The sequence below is a fragment of the Cydia splendana genome, chromosome 2 (assembly GCF_910591565.1).
Source record: "Cydia splendana chromosome 2, ilCydSple1.2, whole genome shotgun sequence".
Taxonomy (NCBI): Eukaryota; Metazoa; Arthropoda; class Insecta; order Lepidoptera; family Tortricidae; genus Cydia; species Cydia splendana.
In genome coordinates, this window is record NC_085961.1 from 11,900,093 (window position 1) to 11,927,761 (window position 27,669).

General features: G+C 38.4%; 3 protein-coding genes and 1 long non-coding RNA gene across 6 annotated transcripts in view; 1 reads left to right on the plus strand and 3 right to left on the minus strand.

Annotated features, from left to right (window-relative positions):
• LOC134804118 (uncharacterized) overlaps nt 1–27,669 on the minus strand; it is an 805,015-nt gene that overhangs the window by 613,837 nt on the left and 163,509 nt on the right. The gene's annotated exons all lie outside the window — the stretch shown is intronic.
• On the minus strand, nt 2,737–13,696 carry LOC134804094 (mitochondrial pyruvate carrier 1). Of its 2 annotated transcripts, XM_063777037.1 has the most exons (5): nt 13,687–13,696; nt 6,085–6,118; nt 5,698–5,758; nt 5,330–5,430; nt 2,737–3,774 (listed from the first exon to the last, which is right to left on the minus strand). In XM_063777037.1, exons 3-5 carry the CDS (start codon nt 5,751–5,753, stop codon nt 3,578–3,580), a joined length of 354 nt encoding a protein of 117 aa, XP_063633107.1. In that variant the 5' UTR covers nt 5,754–5,758; nt 6,085–6,118; nt 13,687–13,696; the 3' UTR covers nt 2,737–3,577. The 2 variants fall into 2 exon arrangements, with proteins under 2 accessions (XP_063633107.1, XP_063633096.1); XM_063777026.1 differs by lacking the exon at nt 13,687–13,696 and having other exon boundaries at nt 6,085–6,222.
• Nucleotides 7,287–27,669, minus strand: part of LOC134803971 (uncharacterized) — a 460,442-nt gene continuing 440,059 nt past the window's right edge. Inside the window, exons 2-12 of one of the 2 annotated variants that reach the window (XM_063776829.1) lie at nt 20,470–21,352; nt 19,964–20,097; nt 18,844–18,973; nt 18,255–18,420; nt 17,549–17,729; nt 17,095–17,212; nt 16,513–16,633; nt 16,021–16,140; nt 13,520–13,808; nt 12,981–13,098; nt 7,287–11,925 (exon numbers count right to left, since the gene is read on the minus strand). In XM_063776829.1, the coding sequence (XP_063632899.1) occupies nt 11,671–11,925; nt 12,981–13,098; nt 13,520–13,808; nt 16,021–16,140; nt 16,513–16,633; nt 17,095–17,212; nt 17,549–17,729; nt 18,255–18,420; nt 18,844–18,973; nt 19,964–20,097; nt 20,470–21,243 (2,406 nt within the window). In that variant the 5' untranslated portion in view covers nt 21,244–21,352 and the 3' untranslated portion in view covers nt 7,287–11,670. Of the gene's footprint in view, nt 11,926–12,980; nt 13,099–13,519; nt 13,809–16,020; nt 16,141–16,512; nt 16,634–17,094; nt 17,213–17,548; nt 17,730–18,254; nt 18,421–18,843; nt 18,974–19,963; nt 20,098–20,469; nt 21,373–27,669 lie in introns of those variants that run through there. The other variant, XM_063776820.1, reaches the window with a different exon arrangement.
• On the plus strand, nt 22,452–27,468 carry LOC134804017 (large ribosomal subunit protein uL1m). The gene is made up of 8 exons (XM_063776875.1): nt 22,452–22,593; nt 22,685–22,737; nt 22,864–22,994; nt 24,129–24,345; nt 24,776–24,943; nt 25,317–25,550; nt 26,249–26,346; nt 27,147–27,468. Exons 1-8 carry the CDS (start codon nt 22,575–22,577, stop codon nt 27,277–27,279), a joined length of 1,053 nt encoding a protein of 350 aa, XP_063632945.1. The 5' UTR covers nt 22,452–22,574; the 3' UTR covers nt 27,280–27,468.

Here is a 27,669-nt window from a genome sequence, read left to right on the forward strand (position 1 = left end):
CAAAAACTAAGTAATTACCCGGATGGTAATTAATTTGCTTATTATTAGGTATTAATTACTTTTTGGCAGAATTTTGCTTTAGGACGGGATAAGGAATGGATAAGAATAGGGGTGGGGTATATAAAAATTATTTAATGCTTTTCAGTGGGTTGGTTTTTGAAGGCGGTTCCCTTTTTTTAAAAAAGAAATAAAATTAAGTTATTTTGGTTTTTTTTTTTTTTTTTTTACTTTTCTATTTTATTTTAATTTTTTAATTTTATTTTTATTTTTTACCGTTTAGTGACAGGTACTTTATTTATTTCAGGTTTTGAGCTAAAATATTAGTTTTGAGCTAGTACTAGTGTTGGTGATAGTTAAATATCCTATCGGATAATCGCGACGAAACTTTGACGTTTCGGTGTTAAACGATATGTAAATAGGTATAGGTAATATGTTTGCCAGTAACTTAGTTTGCCTAGGGTTACAATCAATATACATCTCAATACATATTATAAAATAAAACAAAGTCCCCCACCTCGTCTGTCTTTATGTTCGCGATAAACTCAAAAACGACTGAAAGGATTTTTACGCGGCTTTCAGTTTTCAATAGAGTGATTCTAGAGAAAGGTTTACGGGTAAAATTTGTAAATTAGTTGAACTACCCATGCGGATCCGGGGCGTATATTATATATCTGCCCAAATAGATTAAGATTTATAAAGAAAAAGTTAACTCTCAAAAGACTCGACAAGATACGAGTATAGGCATGTAAATGATAGACCTTACTCCCACTTCCACTCCTACTCGCACTCCCACTCCCACTCCCACGCCCACTACCACTTCTACCCGCACTCGCACTGTTGTCTCGCACTCCAACTCCCACCATTTCATCTATCTAACCTAAACACGAAATTTCATCCAAATCGGTCTCATCAAATCAAATTTGACGATATACCGATAGCAGCGCCACCTATCGAGTCCAAGTGGTACCATCCATGTATACTAAAACCTTCTCCAGAATTTAACAAATACTTTTTCTGAAAACCGCTTCAAAATCAGTTTAGCTAAGCGCGAGATAATCGCGAACAAACATACAGACATACATAAAACATACAGGTCAAACTGAGAACATCCTTTGTTTTTGAAGGCGATTAGAAAAAAGTGAATTGATCCACCTAGAGGAACCCTGCAACATAGGCACACGACGACGAGTCGGTTAACCAAAACAGTAGGTGCCTATCTTGCACCAAACGTGAGTTCCACTAGGTACAGCCAGGGTTCAGCATCAGCTCTATCTTGGGTACTGCTCTCCCAAGCGCTCTTCAAGATGTGACAAATGACCAAAATGGCGTGGGTGTATGTTGCACCAAACCTGAGTTCCACTAGATACAGTCAGGGTTCAGCATCAGCTTTATCTTTGGTACTGCTCTCCCAAGTGCTCATCAAGGCGTGTCGGATGACCAAAACAGCGTGTGCCTATGTTGCACCAAACCTGAGTTCCACTAGGTATTGCCAGGATTCAGCATCAGCTCTATCTTGGGTACTGATCTCCCAAGTGCTCATCAAGACGTGTTGGATGACCAAAACAGCGTGAGCCTATGTTGCATCAAACCTGAGTTCCACTAGGTACAGCCAGGGTTCAGCATCAGTTCTATCTTGGGTACTGCTCTCCCAAGTGCTCATCAAGACGTGACGGATGACCAAAATAGCATGTGCCTATGTTGCACCAAACCTGAGTTCCACTAAGTACTGCCAGGGTTCAGCATCAGCTCTATCTTGAGTACTGATCTCCCAAGTGCTCATCAAGACGTGTTGGATGACCAAAACAGCGTGAGCCTATGTTGCATCAACCTGAGTTCCACTAGGTACAGCCAGGGTTCAGCATCAGCTCTGTCTTGGGTACTGCTCTCCCAAGTGCTCATCAAGACGTGACGGATGACCAAAATAGCATGTGCCTATGTTGCACCAAACCTGAGTTCCACTAGGTACTGCCAGGGTTCAGCATCAGCTCTATCTTAGGTACTGCTCTCCCAAGTGCTCATCAACACGTGTTGGATGACCAAAACAGCGTGGGCCTATGTTGCACCAAACCTGAGTTCCACTAGGTACAGCCAGGGTTCAGCATCAGCTCTATCTTAGGTACTGCTCTCCCAAGTGCTCATCAAGACGTCTTAGATGACCAAAACAGCGTGTGTCTATGTTGCACCAAACCTGAGTTCCACTAGGTACAGCCAGGGTTCAGCATCAGCTCTATCTTCGGTACTGCTCTCCCAAGTGCTCATCAAGACATCTTGGATGACCAAAACAGCGTGTTCCTATGTTGCACCAAACCAGAGTTCCACTATGTACAGCCAGGGTTCACCATCAGGTCAGCTCTATGTATACTAAAACCTTCTCCAGAATATAACAAATACTTTGCTGAAAACCGCATCAAAATCGGTTCAGCCAAACGCGAGATAATCGCGGACAAACATACATACATGCATACATACATACATACAAACATACGGGTCAAACTGAGAACCTCCTTGTGTTTTGAAGGCGGTTAAAAAATGAAAATATGCTTTATAAATATGAAGTGAAAATGCCTACGTAGATCAAATTTTTAATTAAGTATTTTATTTATTTACCAACGAAGGAAGGCGAATCCCAACAATTTAATATTACTAACGAGAAAGTTTTGAGTTATAATTTATAATATAAACCAGTGTAGGTAAGTACTACATTATATGTAGGTACATGTGATAAATAAAACAATCTTAAACAGATCAACAATAAATGTAATAATTAATAATATTCGATATTCATAAATAGTCAAAAAATATACCCATCTTTAGAAACATAAAGAATATACAACCTACGTATAATAATTAATGGATCGAGTCATGTCAGTTTCTACACTAGCACAATTTACCTTAATTATCACTTCGAAGGTACACCCAGCTGCAAAAATGCATAGCCACTGTACGATGAATTCCATTCATAAAGTGGGTATGTAGGTACTTTTGCAGCTCGCCGTACCTATACTCAAAAAGCGAAATCAATTTTAACATGTAAGGATATGTCATAGTAACTGGAGGCCTATTTGACTCGTCAGATTGACAGGTCTTGAGGTGGCTACTGTCACTCTAAATTAGGCTAAATAGTCGAATAGAGCCCCCTTACCTTATAATTTCCTACCTATGTGTTATTTGACATTATAGAATACCTACCGCTTACTAATTAACTATCTATTTACTGCTCATTAAAGTTCCCAGTGTTTAAACCTTACATAATAACATATCGGTAGCTAAGGTAACTTCTGCTATGTAAATAAAACGAAACTGGCATAAAACGTGTCAAATTCGGCTAAGAAACTGTAACGTTCATTTATGTCTATACATATCAAAATAGCTTTAGTCCACGCAACATTATAACAGAATTTCATTTATGACAATTATGAGGACTTAAGTAATTTTTATATGCGTCGACACATTTTTAAAAACTAACCAAGTCCACCTCTGTCTTAACCACCCTAAAAAGGATGATTTTGATTCAGGTATTTTTGCTACTACACAGGATGGCTGGCAAGATTACGTTGCTCGCGACGTCTCGTTATATTTATTTTTGACTAGTGGTCTCGCTGGCCGCCTTATTTTCGCTAGCGGCCTTGCCGCCGAGGTACTGGTAGTTGATGAAGCGCGCGCCTTGCGTGAGCTGCGCGCACTCGTTGGTGAAGTGGCAGGCGAAGAGAAGCAGGTTGCGCGGCTGCACCCGCCAGGCGAACCGCATGAACATTAGAGAGTACAGCGACAGCGCTGCGGAACGATTAGACTTTGCATTAACTAACCAAAGTTAACTAAAACATACATGGCAACTTATAAGATAAAAAGAACAAATAAGTTTTCTAGGGTACAAATTAAACATGGATTAAGTATATCATTTGTTTTGTGAACCTAACTTTAGTCTGTGTGTTTGTTTTTTGAGAAACTAACAGAGCTGCAATTTTACCACAAAAGATAGGTTGAGTGACTCCTGATTATCCTATTATGTTATGTTAAGTACTTCAGAGGATTTTAATGTCACCATAAAATGTATGTACCTACTTATAAAAATCCAATAATCCGTTAAGGTTTCAGAGCGTTCCTAAGATATACTTTCTGTATGGTCACAGATTTTAATTGTTGATACAACTACGGTTCAAGCTAATTTGGTTGTCAATAATTAAAGTCTGATCTTATGCTTGTACGTATGTACATAAATACTCGAATACGCTAAGATCTTATTGCTACATAAAGATAAGGAGATTCTATCGTGCTATCTGAGTGGGTATAAATTTTATTCGTTAAATCAGTGTTATCTTTATTATGCAAAGCACACTGCTATAAAAATAATAATTAGGATCAGCGTCAAGAGTAGATGTGGAAAAGAGTAGATGATGTTCCTTTGATGAATTTTTCGGTCCCTTATATCTTGATAGCTTTTGAACTTAGTACCTACATACTTCAACTTCATCTTGTGAAAGTTAATTATTTTCACAAAATTAATTATTTTATTTTGTTATAAGTTTCTAGCGATTGATTCCATATTGATTGAAGCAGGATTCCATAGATAAGAATACAAAAAGGCAACTCAATGTCATTTACAATTTCTAAAACTAACTCTTTTAGAAAAAGTAACAGGAGCATGTGGCCAGAAATGTAATGGGGAGCACAAATTTTAATATTAAATTTTAATTGTATAATATGGAGGTTAACAATTACCGTAATTAGCTCCAGTATGGAGTAAGGCAGACCCAATGTTTACTTTATAAACTTTAATTATATAGTACAAGGTCAAGACAAGTTGATAACAGTATATTTTATGGAATGGACATAATCACTAGTATCTTCAATTTCATTCCCACTGTTTGAAGTGCGTTTATAGAAGCAATTTTTTTTATCAATTCAAATTAGTTAGGTAACAGCATGATAGTCAGACAGACAAAAATAAACATGCAGACACAGTTAATGATGCTATTGATCTAACTCAATTTGAAAAGCTTTAGTTTTAAAGAACAAGGCCATGACAGTCACAGTACCTAATTTATGTGTGGAAAATGACTGAAAAGTATTTAGAAGTGCCACTACACTACAGATAACACTTGAGATAACAATACATTATATGGGTATTTATCATTACACTCACATTGAGAGGCCATAAATAAACCTGTCTTAGATAAAATTATTATTTAACTGGCAGTAATATTATAGTTTGACATTTCTGTTAGTACAACAGTACCACTTTAAGGCTATGACAAAAATAATATTTCTCCATTTATGAATTGTTGAATTCAGTCAACAATTTCAAAAATACAAAATTACTAAATCTTACCGAATGTCATTTTCCCACTTATAAAGCTGGGATCTTTCTGAGTATCTGCAATGGCTGCTAAAGGAATGCCCCAGTTTGCTACCGGACCCCAGAAATGTGTGCTGGAAATATAAAAAAAATAATGCTTAACACACACTTGCTAGCGGGTCAAAATGTACAAGAATACAATGTGAATGTGTATTTATTATTGCACATGATTGGCTAAAATTATCTTACAATGCTGAATGCTGTAACACTTCCTTACGCTAGCAGTATCACCCTAAGTAAAGCTATAAGTGATGTTAGCAGCTAAGATTGGCATCAGAATGTGTCTCAAATGTTTCCCTGACACTTGGTTGTTAAATTTGACAGTATGGTTCAATCCTCACCTCATCAGGTAATCCCTGAATTCTTTGCTTTTTAGTGATGCTAGTAGCTTTGACATTGTGACTGAAAAAAATAACCCATGCTTAGTAAAAAACACACCAAAATATTTTATTTCAAAATTGGTAAATATTATAGAATACCTATTAAGGCACTTACAAACTGAGTAGTAAGTTTATTATTAGTAAAAGATAAAAAGCAGTCCACGTTGATCTTGCATAACAATTAGATATTAGGTACCATAGGCATCGTTATGATAATTTGCATTGAAATAATTACGTATACAACAATTTTATTACATGTCAAGGTTATATTAGATTACAACGGGAAATTAAAATGCAAAGTAAATAAATAATAATAATAAACGAAGTTCATTTGAAGATTTAACCTACCTGAATTGAAACTAGATTAATAATAAAAATAACTTAATTTAATGTATTTTCTGGAGTCCGTTCGCCCTTCGTACGTAGCCGAGATGAAGATGACACTAGAGGTTAGATAGTCAATGTCACTGTCATATCATGTCAAAGTGATAAATTGATAACAGCACCAATCGGTTCCACGCATAAGACTTTATAACCAACTTTTTCATAATGTAATAAAATTATTAGTTTCCTGAATAGAGGATTATTTATTTAATGCATAGTTTTTAACAAAACCTTAGTATTACAATACAGATTCTTTTAAAATCCATTCACGAATAATATCAAAAAAAACGGAAACATTCGTTGGAACTTTGAATACAAATCATAGAAAGTAGGATCGTATAGAAGTGGTATACGCGTGCCTCCGTGAGGGACAAAACATACGCAAATGCGACACTGTGATTGGTCGAATTTATTTGTTGCCCACCATTATCCATACTAAAAAAATGGTGGAGAACAAAAAATATGTGAGACTGTAATAAGGACAAACAATAATAGCGCTTTCTCTGGTACTCCTACTGAAAGATACGTAAGACTATCCCGTTCTGTCAGTTATCCCCACCACTCATGCCCAATCCAGTTTATACTAGATTCATGATACAAATGAATGTACACGGTGACATTGACAACAATGACAACTCGGTCAGCGTCTTTCTTGACACTACCAATTTACCCGTTATTTACAAAAGTTACAAAAGAAAAAAATGAGCAAGCATAACCGCAATAAAATTCACAACCTTAGTCTTAACATGGATTACAAATGAAATGACTATGGGGGTACCTATCATAGAGCATGGGTTTGCTCCGCTCCCTAATCATAATTTACTTATTTACTTACATTACCGCTTATTTGGGCTTAGTTGGCGCTCTGTTGTATGTCCGAAGTTGCATAACGCAGCATGAATTTGCAAGGTATAGTTTATTTCGAATTCCTTTATAGATAAACAGAAAATTTCGTTTGGTGGCCGATTTAGTATATTCCCATTTGTCCCCGCCCCAATTTACCGCCGCCTTACACAAGGCGGAGACAAATGGGAATAGGTACACCGCCGAACCGTAGAATTGTACCTAATTATGATTAGTGGAAAACTTACAAAGAAAAAAGTATTGATTGCTTGTTACAGTCCACCTGAAGAAATATATACGGAACGATAAGATTGAAACACCTGTTCAAGAGTTGAAAAATATTTATTATTACAAAACGTAAAAGCTCTCTAAAATGGACGGCTTATAAAACATTAAGTTCCCTGATATATTTTAATTTTCATAGTGCATCGGAAACGGAATAGTTGCGAAAATCACGAATATCTACTAAACTTGAAACCCTTTAAAACTTGAGTAACATTCAAAGGACACCTTGTTGCAAACATAGGACAGGTCGAGTGTCGCCCCTGTTACCATAAGATAAAGTACATCAAGTCTAGAATTATTTGCGATTTCCGAAATGTACTCCTTTTCAACTAATGCTCCTTATACATGATATTTGGATTATAAAGTCATACTCAAATTCTACTGTATTTTAGGTCCAATTCTATGTCAAGCCTTTTGCTATTCAAAATAGGGTATTTGACTGCTAGTCAAATCAGTTTCTTTTTTCGAACTGTCAAAACGATTTGCTAAGTATGGAATTTATATGAAACATGTGACGCCACAATCAAATTACCTACTCTTTTTTTATACGGGTTTTAACTTGGTTTTAAAATAGAAATTGTGTCTAAAAATAACTGCTGTCTATATTCATTTCCTGGTGCTTTATTTCCTGCACGGTGTAAAATAATTTATTTTAAATACAGTCAAATACCCTATTGGTGCGGCATTATTTTGAATGGCATATTATGCTCTCTAGCCGCCCTGTATTTTGAATCTTCATTTTGGCAAACAAAAATTGCATTTGTCTTAGCAAGTTTTAATTTGTGGGCGGCTAAAAGACAATAGAAGTGCAATGTGGAATACTCCATGAAGTGTAACTTAACCAATAAATCAATAGCTTGCTACTACGTGTTCTTATTACTAACAAAAGCATAATTCACAGCTAATCTTTGACAATGCTACACCCCACTGAAAGGCGAAAGTAAAGCAATGGGGTTGGTAACTGTCAAAGGTGTGCATAGATGGCGCCATCAAAGCTTTCCCCTGTATCTAGTTTTTGTTTTTTCTTTCTTCTAAATAAAAAACAAGAATTGGACACGGCAAGCTATGCTGGCGACATCTGTAAAATACTTATACCGGCCAACCCCATTGGGACTGTACATTTATTGTCATTGAAGGCGATGGCAATCACTAGGGAACTCTTAACTTAAAACAAAGAAAAACAAAGATTACAGATTTAGTTACCATTTTAGAGTCTAATATTTTAACGAAGTTGGCTTTTAAGATTGAATTAAGGGACAGATATTTTAAGTAGATGAAAAAGTAAATACACTTTTGAAGTGTGTGATTATAATATAGTAACTAAAGTAAATTAGTTTGTTTACCATTTCTGCCATTTCTTATGAATTCCTTTAGACAACTGAATCCTTTAGTCAAGGTATTAAACATCGACACGGACAAAATGGCAAAAATATGTATATAAGGCCTTATTGCCCATACATTAAGGTGGTGGGTACATATTTTCTATTCGTGGAGTTCTATTCGTGGCGATATTTCATAGCTTGGCTAGTCCAGTACATTTCATCTTTGTCATAGCCCTATATAATAATATTCATTTTAGTAAAAACTAATTGAGATTTCTACCCTTTCTTTACAGGAAGCAAGTATAAACTATTGCAAACCATATAGAAATAAGTAAACTTAGTGTATGGATACATGGCTTTCCCTATTTATTATATAATAATAAGTTGTACGGGACGTATGTTAAGACTCGCTCTTAATAAATTAGCTTAAATTTTATCACAAATAGGTTTTCGAAAAGCTTGCTTGGAACTTATTATAAATTGGTTTTTATCTATGTATGGAGAGGGCACTCTAAGGCTACTTATTTCTTTATAGTACCACACAATTTAATACTTGCGCGATTTTCCAAAGGGTGATATGATTTTCTTATATCTAATTGACTTAAATATCATATCTACTAACAACGTCTCTGGAATAGCATCATTTAATCTAGTGTGATTGCTTTTAATAAATGCTTGTTTTAATTCAAATGAAATTGGAGTGGATAGCTGTTATAATATACATAGGTCACGCGAATAGTTTATAAGTAAATACCAATGGGAATGTAATAACATCGACCTCAACTTTCGTCACGTGAACTTCACAATCAGTCTCAAATATGGACGGCACGGACATTAAATAGATCATAATAAAATAGAAGCCATTGTAAAAGTTAAACAAAAAATAAAGAAATATGTATATCTATAACCAAAAAAATGTAAGTACGATAAGTAAAAATAAGTCAAGAATAAGCGGATAATATCCTTCGAGCAACACCGGCTTCCGACACATCGGAAGGGAGGGGCCCAAGCGATATCTCACCGTACAAATCTTTCTGCCATTTTTCGCGGGGAGAAAGGTGCACACAGTCGCACTTCTCACACACTTACATACAAAATCCAATCTGTAATGACGGCACAAATACATAGAAAATGACACACGTCAAAGACAAATCTTGCAAACCTCGATCTCTTTTTGTACGGACGAGTGACAAGTGTCACAACACGCACACTAACACATTTTCGTTGAAGTATGTTATTGTATTCTGAGAGATGAGAAGTCGGATTTGTCGCTCGACCGATCCGCAATTTGTACTGAGCGAGCAAAATCGATAAATCCAACAATTACATGCTTCGAGCAACACCGGCTTCCGACACATCGGAAGGGAGGGGCCCAAGCGATATCTCACCGTACAAATCTTTCTGCCATTTTTCGCGGGGGGAAAGGTGCACACAGTCGCACTTCTCACACACTTACATACAAAATCCAATCTGTAATGACGACACAAATACATAGAAAATGACACAAGTCAAAGACAAATCTTGCAAACCTCGATCTCTTTTTGTGTACGGACGAGTGACAAGTGTCACAACACGCACACTAACACATTTTCGTTGAAGTATGTATTGTATTCTGAGAGATGAGAAGTCGGATTTGTCGCTCGACTGATCCGCAATTTGTACTGAGCGAGCAAAATCGATAAATCCAACAATTACATGAGACTAAAATATAATAATTGTGTTTGAATGTAATTAAACGTATGATATGTAAAAAAAATATTACATGTGAAATGTAACACTTTCTTTTTGTAAATTTGATGTCCCCGACCTCTTTTTATAACAAAAAACCGAGCAAACAGGCATTTTTGTGCAGCAGTGTTCACGCGCGCGTCTGGACTCGGTCTAGTGAAAAATCCAAGTGCAACTAGTTTTATTACCCGCGCTAGATTAGATTGACGCGCTAATCTTGTACCTCGGCAGAGGGGAAATAGTGCGAATGCCGCCTCCCTTCCGTGTTGCTCGAAGATTACATGAGACTAAAATATAATAATTGTGTTTGAATGTAATTAAACGTATGATATGTAAAAAAAAATATTACATGTGAAATGTAACACTTTCTTTTTGTAAATTTGATGTCCCCGACCTCTTTTTATAACAAAAAACCGAGCAAACAGGCATTTTTGTGCAGCAGTGTTCACGCGCGCGTCTGGACTCGGTCTAGTGAAAAATCCAAGTGCAACTAGTTTTATTACCCGCGCTAGATTAGATTGACGCGCTAATCTTGTACCTCGGCAGAGGAGAAATCGTGCGAATGCCGCCTCCCTTCCGTGTTCCTCGAAGATAATATCAGTTCCTATATAAAATGTTACTAACTCCTAACTAAATTCATGTAAAGTGTGATTTAATACCACAAGTGAGATTCAACATAAGTAACATAACTACATCAGTCTAATATTATATGGACGGCGTTTACGCATCGGAAGTCAACATTATTTTTATGTAAATCGGATACAAAATAAATGTTGATAATTCAAAAATACAAGAGTACAACTCGTAAAAATAATAAGTAAGATTATAAAACTATCAGGTAATTTTATATAGCTTGGACATAATATGAAAAATTGTCTACATATTACACGTTAATTATTTCGTAAGGCATTTTTCCGAGCAAGATTTCAATTCCATGTCATTGTAAGTGTATCCTCGTAAGTCCCCGCGTAGTTGTACAAGTACAAATTAAATTAGAGTTTTGAACTCTTAGGCCCACTTGCACCATTCCACTAACCTGGGGTTAACCGGTTAAACCTGGAGTTACCATGGTTACCAGTACAATTTGACACTGGGCTAATGGCTTAACAGCTTAACCCCGGGTTATTGGGATGGTGCAAGTGGGCCTTATAGAAATAAAAGAAAGTTCCAAATTCAAAAGCGCAAAAATGGGCTTGGGTCTTACGAGGATCAGCAGCCCATTGCGGCGCACATTTTTTGAAATTATTTTTTTATGTATCAAAGTCGGCCCACACGTATACTCTACGTACGTTTTGTACAATTTTAAAGGGCTTACCCAAGTGACTTTATTTATCCGCTGCAATAACTTTATACTTAATTCTCAGTGCATTGTTTACCTAAGCTTATAAACTAAACATAATACGGCTAGTAGCACAGCGAAGCTGCTCTGTATGGCCGCAGCGCCCGCCAGCCTGCACTTGAACATGTCTATACGGGTCTTCTTGTCCTCGATGACGTTCTGGAACTCGGCCTCCATGATCTGCCCGTCGTAGTACGTGATCTCGTCCTCGAACGGATACTCGTAGCCTTGGAGACATTCGCACTTGTAGCCGCCGGCCTCGAAACCGCGACCGAGGATTGGTACACACTGGAAATTAATAATAAGGTCCAATTTGACACTCAGTACTTTAAAATTTCAAAAACTCTTAGACGTTTTTTATTTTTAGGGTTCCATACCTCAAAAGGAAAAAACGGAACCCTTATAGGATCACTCGTGCGTCTGTCTGTCTGTCCGTCTGTCACAGCCTATTTTCTCGGAAACTACTGGACCAATTACGTTGAAATTTGGTACACATATGTAAATTAGTGACCCAAAGATGGACATGTTTTTTTCATAATTTTAAAATACATAGGTTCGAAGTTATTTAAGAAAATAGTCAAAAAATGACCATTCCCCCCCTTTATCTCCGAAACTACTAGGTCTAAAATTTTGAAAAAAATACAGAAAATAGTTCTTTACCTATAGATGACAGGAAAACCTATTAAGAAATGTGCAGTCAAGCGTGAGTCGGACTTATGTACGGAACACTAGAAACGCGAGTCTGACTCGCACTTGGCCGGTTTTTTATTTATATAATTTATATGATATCACGACAGCCCTGAATCTGAGAGTTAAGGCCCCGTGGGTTCAGGTTATTATATCACTCTCCCTGAGCTTAAGCGTGAGCGAGATCGCTGTGCCCGGGATCGCAAATATCATGTTTATGAATTTAAATTTAAACAAAAAAAATGTAATCCATTAGTTCTATCAAAAATAAAATAGCGCATTTTTAGAAGCAATTTTCATATTTTTAACTTTTGTGCAAAAATCGTTACTAATTTTAAGTTGCGTTTTAGACCTACATAATGTTAGTGATTGTTTTTCTAACGAGCGAAAGTCAAGAAATTACATTTCGAATTGATGACGTTACTAGAGAAAGGCCTTAAGATTGCTTTTTGGCTACCGCATTGTGATCTAAAAAAAGCCATACAATTTTTCAAAAACTCTGCTGACTGAACCTACTGCACCCTAAGAGACAAACAACAACCTTACGCGAGTGCGATTTTTAGACAAGACAATCTTATTTTTTTCCAATGGGAATAATCAGGACCTAAAAATGATTGGTAAAGTTGATGATAATAATTATCAAAATGTTAACTTACATAAGAAGATAGCCTGTCACATTTATCTGTTCCCTTGAAGGCGTTGGGCACGTAGTACTTGTCAGGGCACTGGTTGATATCCAAGGACATCAGCTGCATTGTCACCGCCACTACACCCCTGGAAATAGACAACAGGTGAACAACTGACCAGTAAAACAACTGACTTAAAACAAACTTACTTCTATTTTCAGATAAAACACAACAAAATAATAAGCTCATTTTGCAATTTAACTCACGTATTTTTAGTCAGTTGCGTGACGTGTTTCGGAGAGCCTAGGACTCAATTTTCAAGCACTAACAGTGCATGAACAGCAGTCACGATAGTGTGTGTAAATGTGTAAACGAATGAAAATCCGTTCAATAGTTTTTGAGTTAATCAAACATAAAAACAAACACACAAACAGACAGAAGCGGCGGACTTTGTTTTATAAAGTGTAGTGATTAAATTTTCTACTACGTGTTTCCTTCGCCATTCTAGTCCAGAACTAAATTGTCAGCCTTATCGATAAACTACTACACAAAAATCTTGAATAACTTACTTGAATTCCAGTTTAACTTTAACACTGTCCCACCCAAAGAATGGTGCGGCATACGTGGTAACCCACTGCTTCAGATGGCCTTTACAGTCAAAGTAGGGTGTTGTCCAGTGGCCATGCTTCAGGTTGGCCGCCATATACGAGGTCGGGTATCTCTCGTAGTGTTTCAAGTATTTTCCGAACTCATCGTCGCGGATCTTCATTTTGAGGAAGAATTTCTCCAGACTGTCGAAGTTGGTCAACCAGCGTTGTTTCAGGAATTGGAACCATGGTTGGTTTGTGTAGAGTTCCTCTGTAATTGTTAAGATATATTTTAAATTGATAATGTCTCCTACACATTTACTACAGTTTTACCTAAAAGGAGTCAAGTTCCCGCGAGTCAAGGGCTATTACCGCGAATACCGAAGTTAGCAAATTGCGGGCATCTTTCTCTGTCATTCTAATTACGTTTTAATTGGATTAAAATAGAAAGATGCCCGCAATTTGCGAACTTCGGTGTCCGCGGTAGGCCCTCTGGAGTCATAGCATAGCAGACCTGACACTGACAGGTTGCATAACACACACATCACATTCACATGTACTTATGAGAAAATTGAAAATGAACAACATTTTAGATGTAATTAGACAGACGATGTTACTTAGTGATGTGATATGACTTTACAAACTTTGAACTATATAGTACTGGACACTGTGTGACATAGGCTCATCAGCTAAATAGCTGCTCGCCTATAATTATATAATAATAATAATAATAATAATAATAAGCCCGCAGGGCAGCTTGTGGCGAGCTGTTGGGGAGTAACGACCCCACGGACCCGAGTGCTCCCGAGAGTCGGTCAGGGTCTCCGTCTCCGGCGTGTCTTCGTCGGTCGGAGTGGACCCCAAGGGGACCCGCAGGACTCTCAGCTCTGGCTTGCCTTCATTGGCCGTCCAGAGAGGAGTCGCTAGAGCTATATGCTCCAGGGGTGGAAGTGTTAAAGGGCATAACGCCGCGAGTAACTTCGGAGAAAGCGCAGCACCACCTCTCGACACCCCTGAGCCGCTCACGCCGGTGTTGCGCCTGGCCGTCTTTACGATGGCGCATCAGGTGCCCATCTAACGAGTGGCGAGTCATCGCCTGCCTCGATAACTTGTGTAAGCAGTGTTATGGCAGGTGTCCGGACTTCTTTGCAATAGCCCAGCCTTTTTTCCACCCAAACTTAAACCATAGACCAGTACTCTGTCCATATTCTTTACAATAGCTTCCAATGCCTGCTGAAACCGGTTCACGGGTATCTATTGATGTACCCGTGAATGGGTTCCAGCAGGCGTTCTACATGACATCAAATCTCTCCAAACGGCCTCTACGTGTTGGATCCATATCCCCACGCACGCCTTATAAATGACCGGGCTCGAAAGACCCGAGAGTTTTAAAACGTAAATGACGTAACTGCGGCATCCCCTGAATTCGAATACGTAATTTATGCTGATGATACTTGCATAATAGTAGTAGCTGAAAATTATAATTGCCTTGAATCTAAAGTTAATATAGCAATGGTTGAAATCAACAAATGGTTTTTGGCAAATGGAATTCTTTTAAATTTAGAAAAAACTAACATTATTCACTTTCAGTTACGTAACATCAAAAAAACCCTCCTAAATATTAAAGTAAATAATATTCTAGTTCCACAAGTGGATCAAACTAAGTACTTGGGATATGTCATTGACTCAGGGTTAACGTGGTCCTCACACATAGACCATGTTTGTGACTCACTCTCGTCAGCATGTTTCGCCCCGTCAAGACTCGCTCCAAGCCTATCTACAAGTAACCTGAAAAAGGCCTATTACGGATACTTCCACTCCATCCTTATCCGAGGCGTTGATATGTGGGGTCTGGCTGCAAACCGCGACAAGGTTTTCAAAATACAGAAACGAGCTCTGCGCATAATTTCCAACAAACCGTTTGATCACCCTGCCAAAGAACTATTTAAGACCCATAAAATACTAACACTACCAGCCGTTTATATATTAGAAGCATGTAGATACGTTAGGGCAAACCTTGAAACATACACAAAAACCTGTACCCGCGACGCAAACAGCCGCAGATTGCCCATGCTAGTCGCTCCTACGCAACGACTCGCGAAGGCCCGAAAGTCTCTCAGTATTATCGGGCCTAAAATATATAACAAAATTCCTAATGACATTAAATTTACAGATAGCGACTCAATATTCAATAAAAAACTCAAATGTTTACTTCTAGACCAAGCATGTTATTCTGTTGATGACTTTATGAAATAAATTATTATAAAATTTACTATATTAACAATTATTGCACGATCATTATTATCATATTTAGAGATTTGTAAACTTTGACTGATGTAGTATTTTTTATCTAGAATTGTAATAATTATCTTATTTCAAATGTACCTGTGTGACCTGTAAAATATTTTTACCAATAAAGTAACTGAACTGAACTGAACTGAATACAAATAATAATAATAATTTGGAACAAAGTAGGAACTTACCAGTAGTGTTGAGCCTGGCAAGATCCTCAAGTTTGTATTTCCGAGTGTTGAGTTCAGTCTTGTAAGCAAATGGTGCGAAGAAAGTTCGGTTTATGAATTTGTTTCTGTCCCAGAATATACCTGCAAGAATTAAGTAGTAAGTTAAATATGAAACTGATTTTTTAGAACTGTTATAATTTATTTTCTAACTCTCACTGTTATTGGAAGTTTTGCCTTCGTCATTTGGAATTGGTAAACAGTTGTAGATTTACATATTGTTTTGTTGCGATGACAATATAACATCTGAATTCGTCCATAACTAGGTGGTCCACACACAACGAGCCGCCTCGAGAGGAAATAGCCGCGCGAGGCAGCTCGGTCTGTGTAGACGTGCCTCGGCGCATTGCCTTGGGCGAGGCACGTCTTCACCAACCGAGCTCCTTCGCGCGGCAATTCCCTCTCGAGGCGGCTCGTTGTGTGTGGACCCACCTATTCACTATGATTAATGCTTACCGGCAGACCAAATCTTCGAGTCTCCAAGCACTAGAGCCAGGGTCTCGCCAATCATCTGGTCCTCAGTGAGCGGCTTGTCGGCGACGCGTGTGCCGCTGAACACCTCCATCGGGTCGGATATCTGCCGTGTCGGGTTATCAAATTACTACTTCATTCTATAATGAGGTTACAATAAATAGAAAATACGGTCTTACGGTTTTAGGTTTTTAGCTATGGCTAGCTAGCTTAGCTAATACATTATTACAACACATACTGCAAATGACTAGATGTACTAGCTTCACTAGCCGACAAATCGTATTTATGTTATGTGCTTATGGGTGTAGGTATCTGATCGAGTTGGCTCGCGCGGCAGCCCAGTATCCATTGCGCGCGGCTGCCTCGCGAGCCAATGTTCGATAGTTTGCCGCGCGATATGGAGACGGGGCTTAATACTATTGTATTTTTTAAGCAGCTAGGTGACGGATTCATCTCAAATATCTCAATACAATTTTGCGCCGACATCAACCTTCATGCATTCCGACAAGGTTTACGATGACTCGCCGCACACGATAGGCGTGGCGCTCAAAGGGTTCAGTACGTTACCTGCAGGAACGCGCTGATGAAGTTGGCCAAGCGGACTGCCATCTTGGCCTGGTTGGCGAATTGCTCTTCTGCACCGTAAGCGATGTCGCCGTTCAAGAACAGGTCGGATGGATTGTATCTGCCAAATAATATCGTAGTTTTATATTTTTGTTAATATCGTAGTCAAATCCGGGCAGGCATTTTTTACTCGTCACTCGTCACACTCGTCAAACTGACATATTCGCTAACGTCTGCGTCGTCTGCGTCAAAGAGTGTAGTGTCTGCGTACAGATACATGTAGTGCATCATTATTTTCCATCGTTTTTTCAACTGTCCTGTCCTTTTAGTATACGATACGAACGTGTCTTACATACTAACAGGACAAGTTAGATACAAGCTTGCAATGAGCAATGTATATAACAATAATGGACTGATTTAAGATGGATGAAAATTCTTTTGACCATAAGAAACTTACAATGAGCAGTTGTGAGGCTGCACGCCCCGTATGAAACTAAGAACTTCATAGACGTTGGGGCGCTCGGTGTGCAGCGCGGCCGGGCCGGAGCTCGCGTTCACGTACTCGGAGTACTTGTCCAGGTACATGGCGCGGAGGAACGGCAGCGAACGCTCCCATTTCACGGGCAGTCGCTGGATCCCTGCCACAGATTATATATAAGTTACTATTGCAACAGACCACTTAGACACCACTAATTAACACTTAGAGACTATACTACTTATGACTTGCATTTTAGCGCGCAACTTTTGAAGTCGCGCGCGACAACGCAAGTCATGCTAAGCAGTTAGATATGGTACTTTTTGGCAGTGTGAGCGCTATACATCGAAAACAAATGTGATAAATAAGTTAGATACAGTCAACTGTAAAAATATGGGTGCACAAATCATCTCAATAATATGTCCCATAGCTCTTATGTCAGCGAATTAAGAACTACGGGACATGGGACATATTTTTGAATAAGTTGGCTACACCCATATTTTTACAGTTGACTGTACGTCATGGCGTGTGAAGCACAATAATGAGAGTGACAACTCAGCTCTACTGAACCATAATAAATCATGTTTAGAATTCCACTTCCTTGTACTGAACTGAAACATAGGAATAAGTAGGTATTCGCAAGGCACTTCGTATACTTGAAATTGCTGTAAGAATAATAACAACTTACAACCAATAGGCAGACAGTCAAAGTTGTTAAAGTACTGGTCGGAGGTGGCTCGTTCGACGATCTCGCCTAGATACGGGCGACGGACGATGCTCGGCAGGCGGTAGCCCGGCTTGCAGCGGCACTGGTAGCCGCCGCGGCGGAAACCCCAGCCGTGAATAGGCTCGCACTGTATTAAAGAAAACTGAGGTTAAAATTGTATACAGGGGTTATTTTATTGTTTCCTTACTATATTAATGATGCCAATTTAAGTGTAAATATATCTAGATCCCTATTCCGAGGGACAGTGATAAATTATCTAGAGATGAATTAACACTTAAATTTGAATCATGAATAAAAGGAACTCGCGTTACTCTTGTTGTGTAGGTTACCCCAAGTAAACTTTTTGCAACCCAATATTAATAAAGCGAAAGGCGCTGCAGAAGGTTTGGCCGTTATCTTGTTAAATAACAAGGTTTACAAAGACACTTAACTGAGTTGTTAATGATACATTCATTAACTGAACACAATGGATCATCGGGATCATATTCATAAGCAAAGTTTTTAGTGCCATTTCTGAGTTTCTGTAAATTGAAACTTGTATGTCATTTACCTCTGTTGTTTCGTTTTTGCATCTTGCTGTTGCTTTAAACCGGTTCGGCTTATCATTGCCCTGACTCTCGGGGCATTGGTTTATATCTATCCTGTCAAAGTCCATCTCCATCACTACAGCAGCCGTATATCTAAACAGTAATAATAAATATTAATCCCAGTGTCAGCCAGGTCATCAATGTGTCACCTTTCACCTTACAACCTTTTAAAATGTTCCTACATAAACAAGATAATTTATTATTTACATGCGCAAAGAGAATATTACACAAAACAAACATATTTATGAGCCGGCAAACATGTAAACAGCTAAACAGGTAACCAAAAAAGATATTCCATTATCATTGCAAATATCTAAACTACCCAATTATAAATCTAAATAAAGGTGAAACCAATCTAATAAGAAATATATTTATGCAATTTGACTTCCATACTATTATTACTTACATAATTTTAGATGATTAACTGGGTACATACAGAGCGAGATTTGCTATGTGTGGACCCGGCTATGGGCTTGTGCACAAATCACGCGAGGTTCGATAGGGGAGGGGGGTCACGAAAAAATCACGATAGATCACGTTGGGGGAGGGGGGGCTATAAGGAAACCTCACGTGTATTTTTCTACAGTGAACGAAACTAAGAAAAAAGACCTACCACATGAGTAGATACTTTTCCTCGGTTTCGTTAAACATAAATCTTCACTCTGCAATTCAAAATAGCGAGTCTATTTAAAGAAAATAGAAAAATAAACAAGATTTTCTATATAATACAATACTATTTATCTTAAAATAAGGTCGAATGAAAAAATTTCAAAAAAATACACGTGAGGTTGTGTGGGGGTGGGGGTTTAGCCAAAAACCTCACCAAATATCACCAAGGGGGAGGGGGGGTCAAAAAGTAGCCGAAAAAGCCTCGCGTGATTTGTGCAATACCCCTATTTAGGGTTTTATTCAATAAAAGACACACAGTATATATTTTTTTTAATTTAGTGTTAGTGTTGTCTTATTTCGAGATTGCATATGTTATTATTCATTTATTGCACTATTAAGTGACTAAAAATATGATAATATCAAATAATATTTACAAGGTGTATTCTATTTAATAATGAGAAAAGAAAGACTTACTTAGGATATTCAATGTGTCTGAACTGTGTGTGCCGAGGGAAGATATCTGCAACTGGGGAGACTGCGGCAACAAGCCACTTGTTTAGTCTTCCGCAGTCAAAGTAAGGGCGCGTCCAGTTCACAGGGCCTGGTACCTAGTTCATAGACAAAAAATATAATTGTTTAATTGTTTGAAGTAAAAATAGATATTGAGGTAAATTAATTTTATCTTTTATTGAATGTGTAATAAGCAAAAACAAATACAATACAGTTTTAAAACAGCACAGGATAGGGAATCATATCCACATCAAGTTATAAAAAGTTGAAAACTGTAGTGGAACCATGAGGTATGTTTGATGCTGGGCAAAGAATAAAATTAAAATGAACAATTATAGACTGAATAAAGAAGGATGAAAATTCTTATTTGATTCCTATGCACAATTTTCTGATATTAAAGTTTGTTTAGCCTAGCTTGCGATTTTTAGTATTATGTTAAATTAGATTAAATGCTAGTTTTAATACATTACCTCATCATTACCAGGAGGTCCATGAAATGTAAATGTCTCATTAGTGTTATTTGCATATCTTATTTCAACCTGGTAGGTTGTTTTAGTGTCATGTCGATCTCCAACCCTATCAGGAAGCCACTTGCTGTACCATTCATTAGTGCGATAAAAATCTGATGTATAGTCTTTGGACAAACTTTCTGGATCAAATGCTCCCAGATCTTCAGCAATAAATGTATTCATGGTTGAGATCTTCTGTAGATGCACAGGATCATTAAAGTCGTCAGATCTGTAGGCTCTCGGTGCAAACCTGGCCAAGGTCTTATTGAAGAACCCTCTGTATGACGACGTGTAGGACATATTCGGCGAGAAGTATATAGAACTGGCGTTTATGTACGGATTTGCAGAAACATCCGCTACTGATGAAAGAAAGTAATACATCATACCGGGGTCGTATGTATCATTGATAGCCGGTCGGATAAACCTAGACTGCAGGATATAGCTCCAGAAAAACGCTCGATTCATTACCATGTTGTGTAAATGAAGCAGCGCCGTTCGGTTAGGAAAGACAGGGTTAATATTAATCTCTTTTACATCCGGATGATGCGAAACAGAGTCTGACGGAAGAAACAAATCATCAAGGTGTGTAATATAGCAGTTATCTGCGGAAACCCTGTCAATTCTGCCTCTAATTTCATCGAAAGCATCTCTCAATTGCCACTCGTATTGGCCGGCCACACCCCATAACAAAGCACAGAGGGATATCAATAGCAAACTGCAGTTTATCTTCTCCATTTTCACGCTTACACTTAACGAAGCTTATTCACTAATAAATCAATACATTTTTATTGAAAAACTAATCAAATGTAATACAAAACTTTATAAAAAACACCTAACAAACAAGCTGCCTATAACCAAACTAACCAAAAACTAACGTAAAAGCCCAACAGCAAAGAGAATCGAGGTATTGAAAAAAACGCATTATTTAGTGTCAAATTTCAAAAAGAAGTCGTTTCATTTTCAACGACACGTCAAAAAGTCCTAGCACACTACCGTACCGCACCAAGGTAGCGCTGTGGTGTAGTAGTGTGTTATGGCTTTGGTTATGGCTAGTAAAACACATACACGATTAACACGATCAATATTATTGCACAATATTCTTACTAAAGTTAATCTTCTACTAAAATGTGCTAGATAGTGACGCGGGTAGCTAATATTGATTAAACAAGGAAAAAATATTTTCAACAAATCATATGTTTTATGTTTATGTTGTATTATTTAATATTATACATTGCCGACTGAAAAGGTGCCAAGAATTCAATCGATATATCAAACGCCGCAATGTATAAAAAACCGTATGCGAGTTATTGCAAGGTAAAAGCCGTATAATAAAGCCCTTGCTACATGGTCGCCGACAAGCCTTCTAACCGTCTGACCTTGGTCTGTCCTTGGTCAGTTTTAAGCCCTTGCTACACGGTCGGCGACAAGCCACCAGACCGCGTGGCCTTGGTCCGTCCCGGACCGTGTAGACAGTTGTTTCCAACAAAATTTGACCAAAACTGACCAAGGACAAACCAAGGTCAGACGGTTAGAAGGCTTGTCGGCGACCGTGTAGCAAGGGCTTGAGTCAAATTTTGTTGGAAACAACTGTCTACACGGTCCGGGACAGACCAAGGCCACGCGGTCTGAAGGCTTGTCGGCGACCGTGTAGCAAGGGCTTAGCTACCGAATCGCACCGCGACCTTGGTGCAGTGCGGCGCACCGTGCGTTAAGGACGCAATTATAAGTTAGAGCGAGAAAGAGACACTTTGACCGCACCAAGGTCGAGGTCCTGTGCGGTAGTCTGTTATGGTCATAATATTATGCTGTTCGAAGCATAGGTGAAAACGCCCAGTAGTCAATAATTTTAATGGCTTAAAAAACTCACATTCAGGCCATAATTGTTAAAAAAAAACAATAATTTTAGCTGTCAAGTGATATGTCAAACATATGTGTCATGTGTCAACCAGGGGATGAAAAGTGCTATAACCTCAAAACCTCATAAACTCAGAAAATTAAAAATATTGTATGTAGAGAGGAAATAATTAAATTAATTTGAAACTCGGTAACAAAATTTACTTACCAACATGGCAGGAACGTTATTCCGTAAGGTTTTTGTTATATAAATAATAATAATTAGCCATTGTTTGTTTGAACACTTTGGTACACGGTCTAACTAAACATTATTTTGTTTTAGGTTCTATGCTAAGCACTACAATATCGGCTTATAAAACGAATTCCACTCATATAGTAAGTCTTATTACCATTACTTTCACTATTATCTTTGAAATAATAACATTCAACTTAGAAATGTACACCTATTTATAGTAATAAGTCAAACCTTAATATCCATACTTATTTTGTATTTTTTTCTAGCGTACCATACACAGTTCAACTGCCTTTTATGCTGCCCGTAAAGGTACTAGAGCAAAGGCCCGAGCTAAAAAAGTGAAAGTTGAGATTACAAAAGTAGGGTTCATTCCCCATAACCAGAGAGGAGCAAATAAGTAAGTTAATACTCTATATAGTAGTCTTGTACGTATTCAATTGCTTTATATAATCATGGTGTTTACGATGCTGTAGCACCTGCAAATTTTTCTGCAAAGGGTTCAACCCTGTAAAATTCAGTTCAAGATACAATTAGGAAATGTAATCATGAACCAGGATATGTGATGCGGAAGGATGAAAGTCATGTGCCGAGAAAGGTATTACGAATGAATTTGGAGGGAAGTACAAGGAAAGGAAAACCGAGGAAAAGGTGGATGGACTGTGTGAGGCAAATCTAGATTTGCATGAAAAATCTTATTCTAGATCTTGACCGTCAGGCTTTCGTGATCAATATTTCACAGAGTAATTTAAAATGAGTCCCTAAGAATTCAGTATATACTACCTATCAGGGTACTTGCTGTTATATTTGCATTATAAAACAACATTAAATAATCATTTAATTAATAAAAACTAAGTTTTTAATAAGAAAATTTGTTCAAGATCGACAGCATCAAGATTGCATTCCCTAGATACAATGTCCACTAGTCCTCTTTTAGTTAAATATGTGCAATTGAATAATAGGTAGTTCCACACAGACCAAAGGCAAACCCATGGTCATGACACTCATGATGCTTCAGGCAAGGAATGTCTTTAGGGGTCATCCATTAATTACGTCACACGTTTAGGGGGAGGGAGGGGTCAAGAAAATGTGACATGTTGTGATATGGGGGAAGGGGGAGTCACAAACATTGTGACGTCACTTTAACTTCATCAGTAACCGAAAATTAATTTAATTTTTTTATTCGCTGTACAGTTAAATAATGAGTTTTTGGAAGTAATTTTCGTTTCTAATTGGTTTTGTGTTATAAAATTACTAATATTTCTTTTACCAAAAATATTTTTTCATTAAAAAAAATAATGCCGAGTTACTATTACTGATTTCGTTGAAAACAAAATTGCCTAAAATGTGACGTCACACCAGGTGGAGAGGGATTTGCAGAATGTGACCAAGTGTGACAAGGAGGGGGGGAGGGGTCAAAAAACCTAGAAATTCGTGTGACGTAATTAATGGATGATCCCTTATGTACCTACAGATGCTTGATTTGTGTGAACCCACTTAATTAGTGAACTAAATTATTTGTATTACATTACAGAGCAGCAGCTAAAATTCATACGCCCAAACATGTAGATGACTCCTTGAAACTAATTTCCAAGGATGATGTTTTTCCCATGAAGTATTACCAGTGGGTGGTATATTCTGCCGAGGATGCAATCCGGGCTCACCAAGAGACACACCATGCCACAATGTACAATGAGCCTAGTGCATTTGTGTATGCCAGGGTTGAGATGAACATGGAAGCTGCAAAGAAGGTCAGTTTCCTCTTTTGTTATATGCAAATAAACCTACTGTGTGCAAATTTGATAAACCCAGGTTATGCCTCTAGGTGTAGTCTAGAATATGTTCAAAATGTCCCGTCACGTTTTACAATTGGACGGCGGAAATTATTTATTTTTCCTGTAAGGATTCAAATATTACCATTAAATATCAAGTTTGAGATGTGATTTCTTTAAAAAAAAATCTTTTTTTTTTTAATTTTAGTTAGTTTATTGGCCCACTTTGGGCCAGCGCAAGGACTAATATACACCCCAATTCCTCTCAGGCATGAGAGAGGTGGCCTGTGCCCAGCAGTGGCACATATAAGCTTATTTTTTTCCACATTACTATGATAAATTGCCCAATTTCAATCTCAAACCCTATTATCTTCCAAATTTCAACATGTGTCAAAATCTCTTTTCGCAGAACCGCTTTGTGGACCCTTTTGTACGGTTGGCTCTCCTGCCTCACCACTTCCCGCGCGACGAGGAACGCACCATCCTCGCTTTCTGCAAGGCTCCCGAGCAAGTCAAGCAGGCCAGTGAGGCTGGGGCCACCACTGTGGGGGGAACTGATTTGATTAAGAAGATACAGGTACTTAAGTATAAAAAATATAGGTCGGTACTTTCCCGTTTGTGTCCTAAAAATAAACCAGGGCTCTGCTTTTGCCGTTTTAATCCATCAGGCATCAGGTATTACGAAAGTGACCTATATGATCTTTAGGATTGGCCTATTTTCCTCACGTCACGATATTTTCATTCTCTTCAGCTAAGAGCAAAATAATATCAAATGCTGTAGCGATATGGACACACCTACAGGTGGTCTACCATGAGTTGCGTTCTCGCGCGCGACTCCATACATCTAGCGCGACTTCAAGTATGGACTCGCGCGCGAGAACGCAACTAATGCTAGGCCTGGTATTGTGTCAATAAATTTAAACAAGTATTAAGTAGTATTAACATTTCAGGAAGGCGCCATAAAAGTAGCAGAATACGACTTCGTAATCGCCCACCCCAACATACTCACGGAGCTCGTACCCATCCGTGGCTTGATGAAGCGCAAGTTTCCTAACGTCCGCGCCGGCACCGTCGACACGAATCTAGTAGACATGGTCCGCAAGTTCGCGGCTGGTGTCCAGTATAGAGTGACCAGGGATGAGTACCAACAGAACTTTGGCAGCTGCGACGTCCCCATTGGCAGGGTATTGTTTTGATTTTATTTACTAGATGAGTTTTCAATTGGAATATTCGGAATTTTAGTTACAAAGCCGAAGGATTAAAAGCATCAGTCTATCACAAGTATCACAACCTACATTCAAACTCTCGTTTTCCACCGCCGAGGTATCAGGTCAGCAAAGAAAATTGAAATTCTATTCTAAATTTCCAATTTTAAGGTAGTTTATTGGTTAACAAATGTAAACCGTTGAGTTAAGAGGTTAAAATACCTGTAAACATAAACAGCATAATCTTAAAGAGTTGTCAAGTGGTACAACGCAAGCTAGTTAGTGCCATCCCACACTTCAATCGTGTCTTTTGAGCGTCGGCGTCAAATCAGCGCTATGTAAAATAGCGTCACTGCGCAGTTGTAGCCATGGACACAGAATAAATAATAGTACTAAGTACAGAAGACTCACTCTCTAACAAAACGCGTCTGTTACGATCAGCACAGATATGGCTGCTAGGTGGCGACAGCGCCACGCGCGGCTTATGGCAAACCCCAAAATTGGGGCCGAACGGATGCACGTTTAGCTACCTGTAGCAAAGCGACGAAATCGCGGAGTGAGACACGCCTGCCATGGAGTTGTTTAGAGGCCGACGCTCGGGACATGCTAGTATGGGGTGGTCCTTATATCCTATAATATGTATTTAATGATGTATTAACTTAATTTGTTTGATTCAGTTAAATATGGACGTGAAAGAAGTTGCTGAGAATATTGCAGCGCTGCTAAAGGATATACAGTCTGGAAGGCCAAAGAGAGATGGACTTTTTATTACCAAGTAAGTATACAGACTCTTGAATGATCTTGCTTCTTGTCAGATTTCATTATTTAAGAGATCTACAGACAGCAATTTCTATTTATTGTACCTTCTATCTCCAACGTTAGCTGATTTCAATGACTTTGGAAGCGCAAAATCATTTTTTTATTTGCACTTATGTTTGTACGGCGCCATATAGTTTTATGCGCTTGATAATTCAGTTCTCAATAATACCTCTGCCAAATTAGGATTGAATGCTTACGGCCTTAAACGAGATAAGGTTATTTAGGACTACCTACAGAAAGTATACTTTTCACCACACTTGCTAGGCGATGCGGTCCGCGGGTCCGTAAATCCTAAATTTCGACCTAGGGCTGTAATGTAGGTATGTACACCCGAAATTAGGCAGAAGTTCTATTTTTGTCAGGAAATGACAAGTTTGATGAAAAACATTGTGTGTACAGTCAACAACAGAGCTATGAATACAGGCAAAGTGTCAAAAATCTGTATACAGTACTTTATTGCCTGTACATTAAGGTCGTGTATACATATTTTTGGCACTTTGCCTGTATTCATAGCTCTGTTGTTGATTGTACCACGGGAGGTACAGGAATTACGAACTCGTCTTAATCAAGCCCTCGCCTTTAGCTTCTGGCTTCAATTCACACTCGTTCGTAAATTTTTGTTTACCACCCCTTTAATTTACAATGTACTATTACTTTGCGGGTAGTACAGGTATGTGAATAAATTATACACTTTCAGAAGTCATACTCGTACAATAAAATGCAAGTATCTCATGTGTTCCCTTATGCCCTTTCCAGATGTCTAATCAGCAGTCCCCCATCTGCAGAGAAACTGAAAATAGATCCGTTCGTGCACGTAGACAGAACATTGGCTCAGGAGGTCCGAGATGACAGCGACGACGAGGATGACGCAGTGGCTGTAGCCCAGTGATTTATAAACTGTAGAACTTACGGGATTATCACACAGATGCGGACCGGCACGCCGCTCCGGTGAATGAGCGAGACAGCCGTCTATGTCTATAGCAATGTCCCGCGCCCACATCGGAGCCACACGCGGATCCGCATTAAATGTGAAGACCGCCCTAGGATTGATTAAATGTAATATAAAATGTAAACTGTAGTTGTTTACTTTATTTGTTGTTAGTACAAGAGGATCTATGTTATCTATGTACCTATACCTCGTAGTAGTGCCCACTCCTCACGCGTGCCTAATCAGAGGGCCTACCGCTAACACCGAAATTCGCTAATTGCGGTCATCTTTCTCTGTCACTCTAATTACCTACGCCTTAGATAGAGTAAAAGAGAAAGATGCCCGCAATTT

Bases quoted from the DNA above. Each gene is read 5' to 3' on its own strand.
- LOC134804017 (XM_063776875.1), top strand. The intron at 24,944-25,316 runs GTACTTAAGTAT...TTAACATTTCAG, and splicing joins ATTTGATTAAGAAGATACAG to GAAGGCGCCATAAAAGTAGC. The intron at 25,551-26,248 runs GTATTGTTTTGA...TGTTTGATTCAG, and splicing joins GCGACGTCCCCATTGGCAGG to TTAAATATGGACGTGAAAGA.
- LOC134804094 (XM_063777037.1), bottom strand. From the start codon at position 5,753: ATGTCAAAGCTACTAGCATCACTAAAAAGCAAAGAATTCAGGGATTAC. The intron at 5,431-5,697 runs GTGAGGATTGAA...TTATATTTCCAG, and splicing joins TTCAGGGATTACCTGATGAG to CACACATTTCTGGGGTCCGG. The intron at 3,775-5,329 runs GTAAGATTTAGT...ATCGTTCCGCAG, and splicing joins AAGTGGGAAAATGACATTCG to CGCTGTCGCTGTACTCTCTA.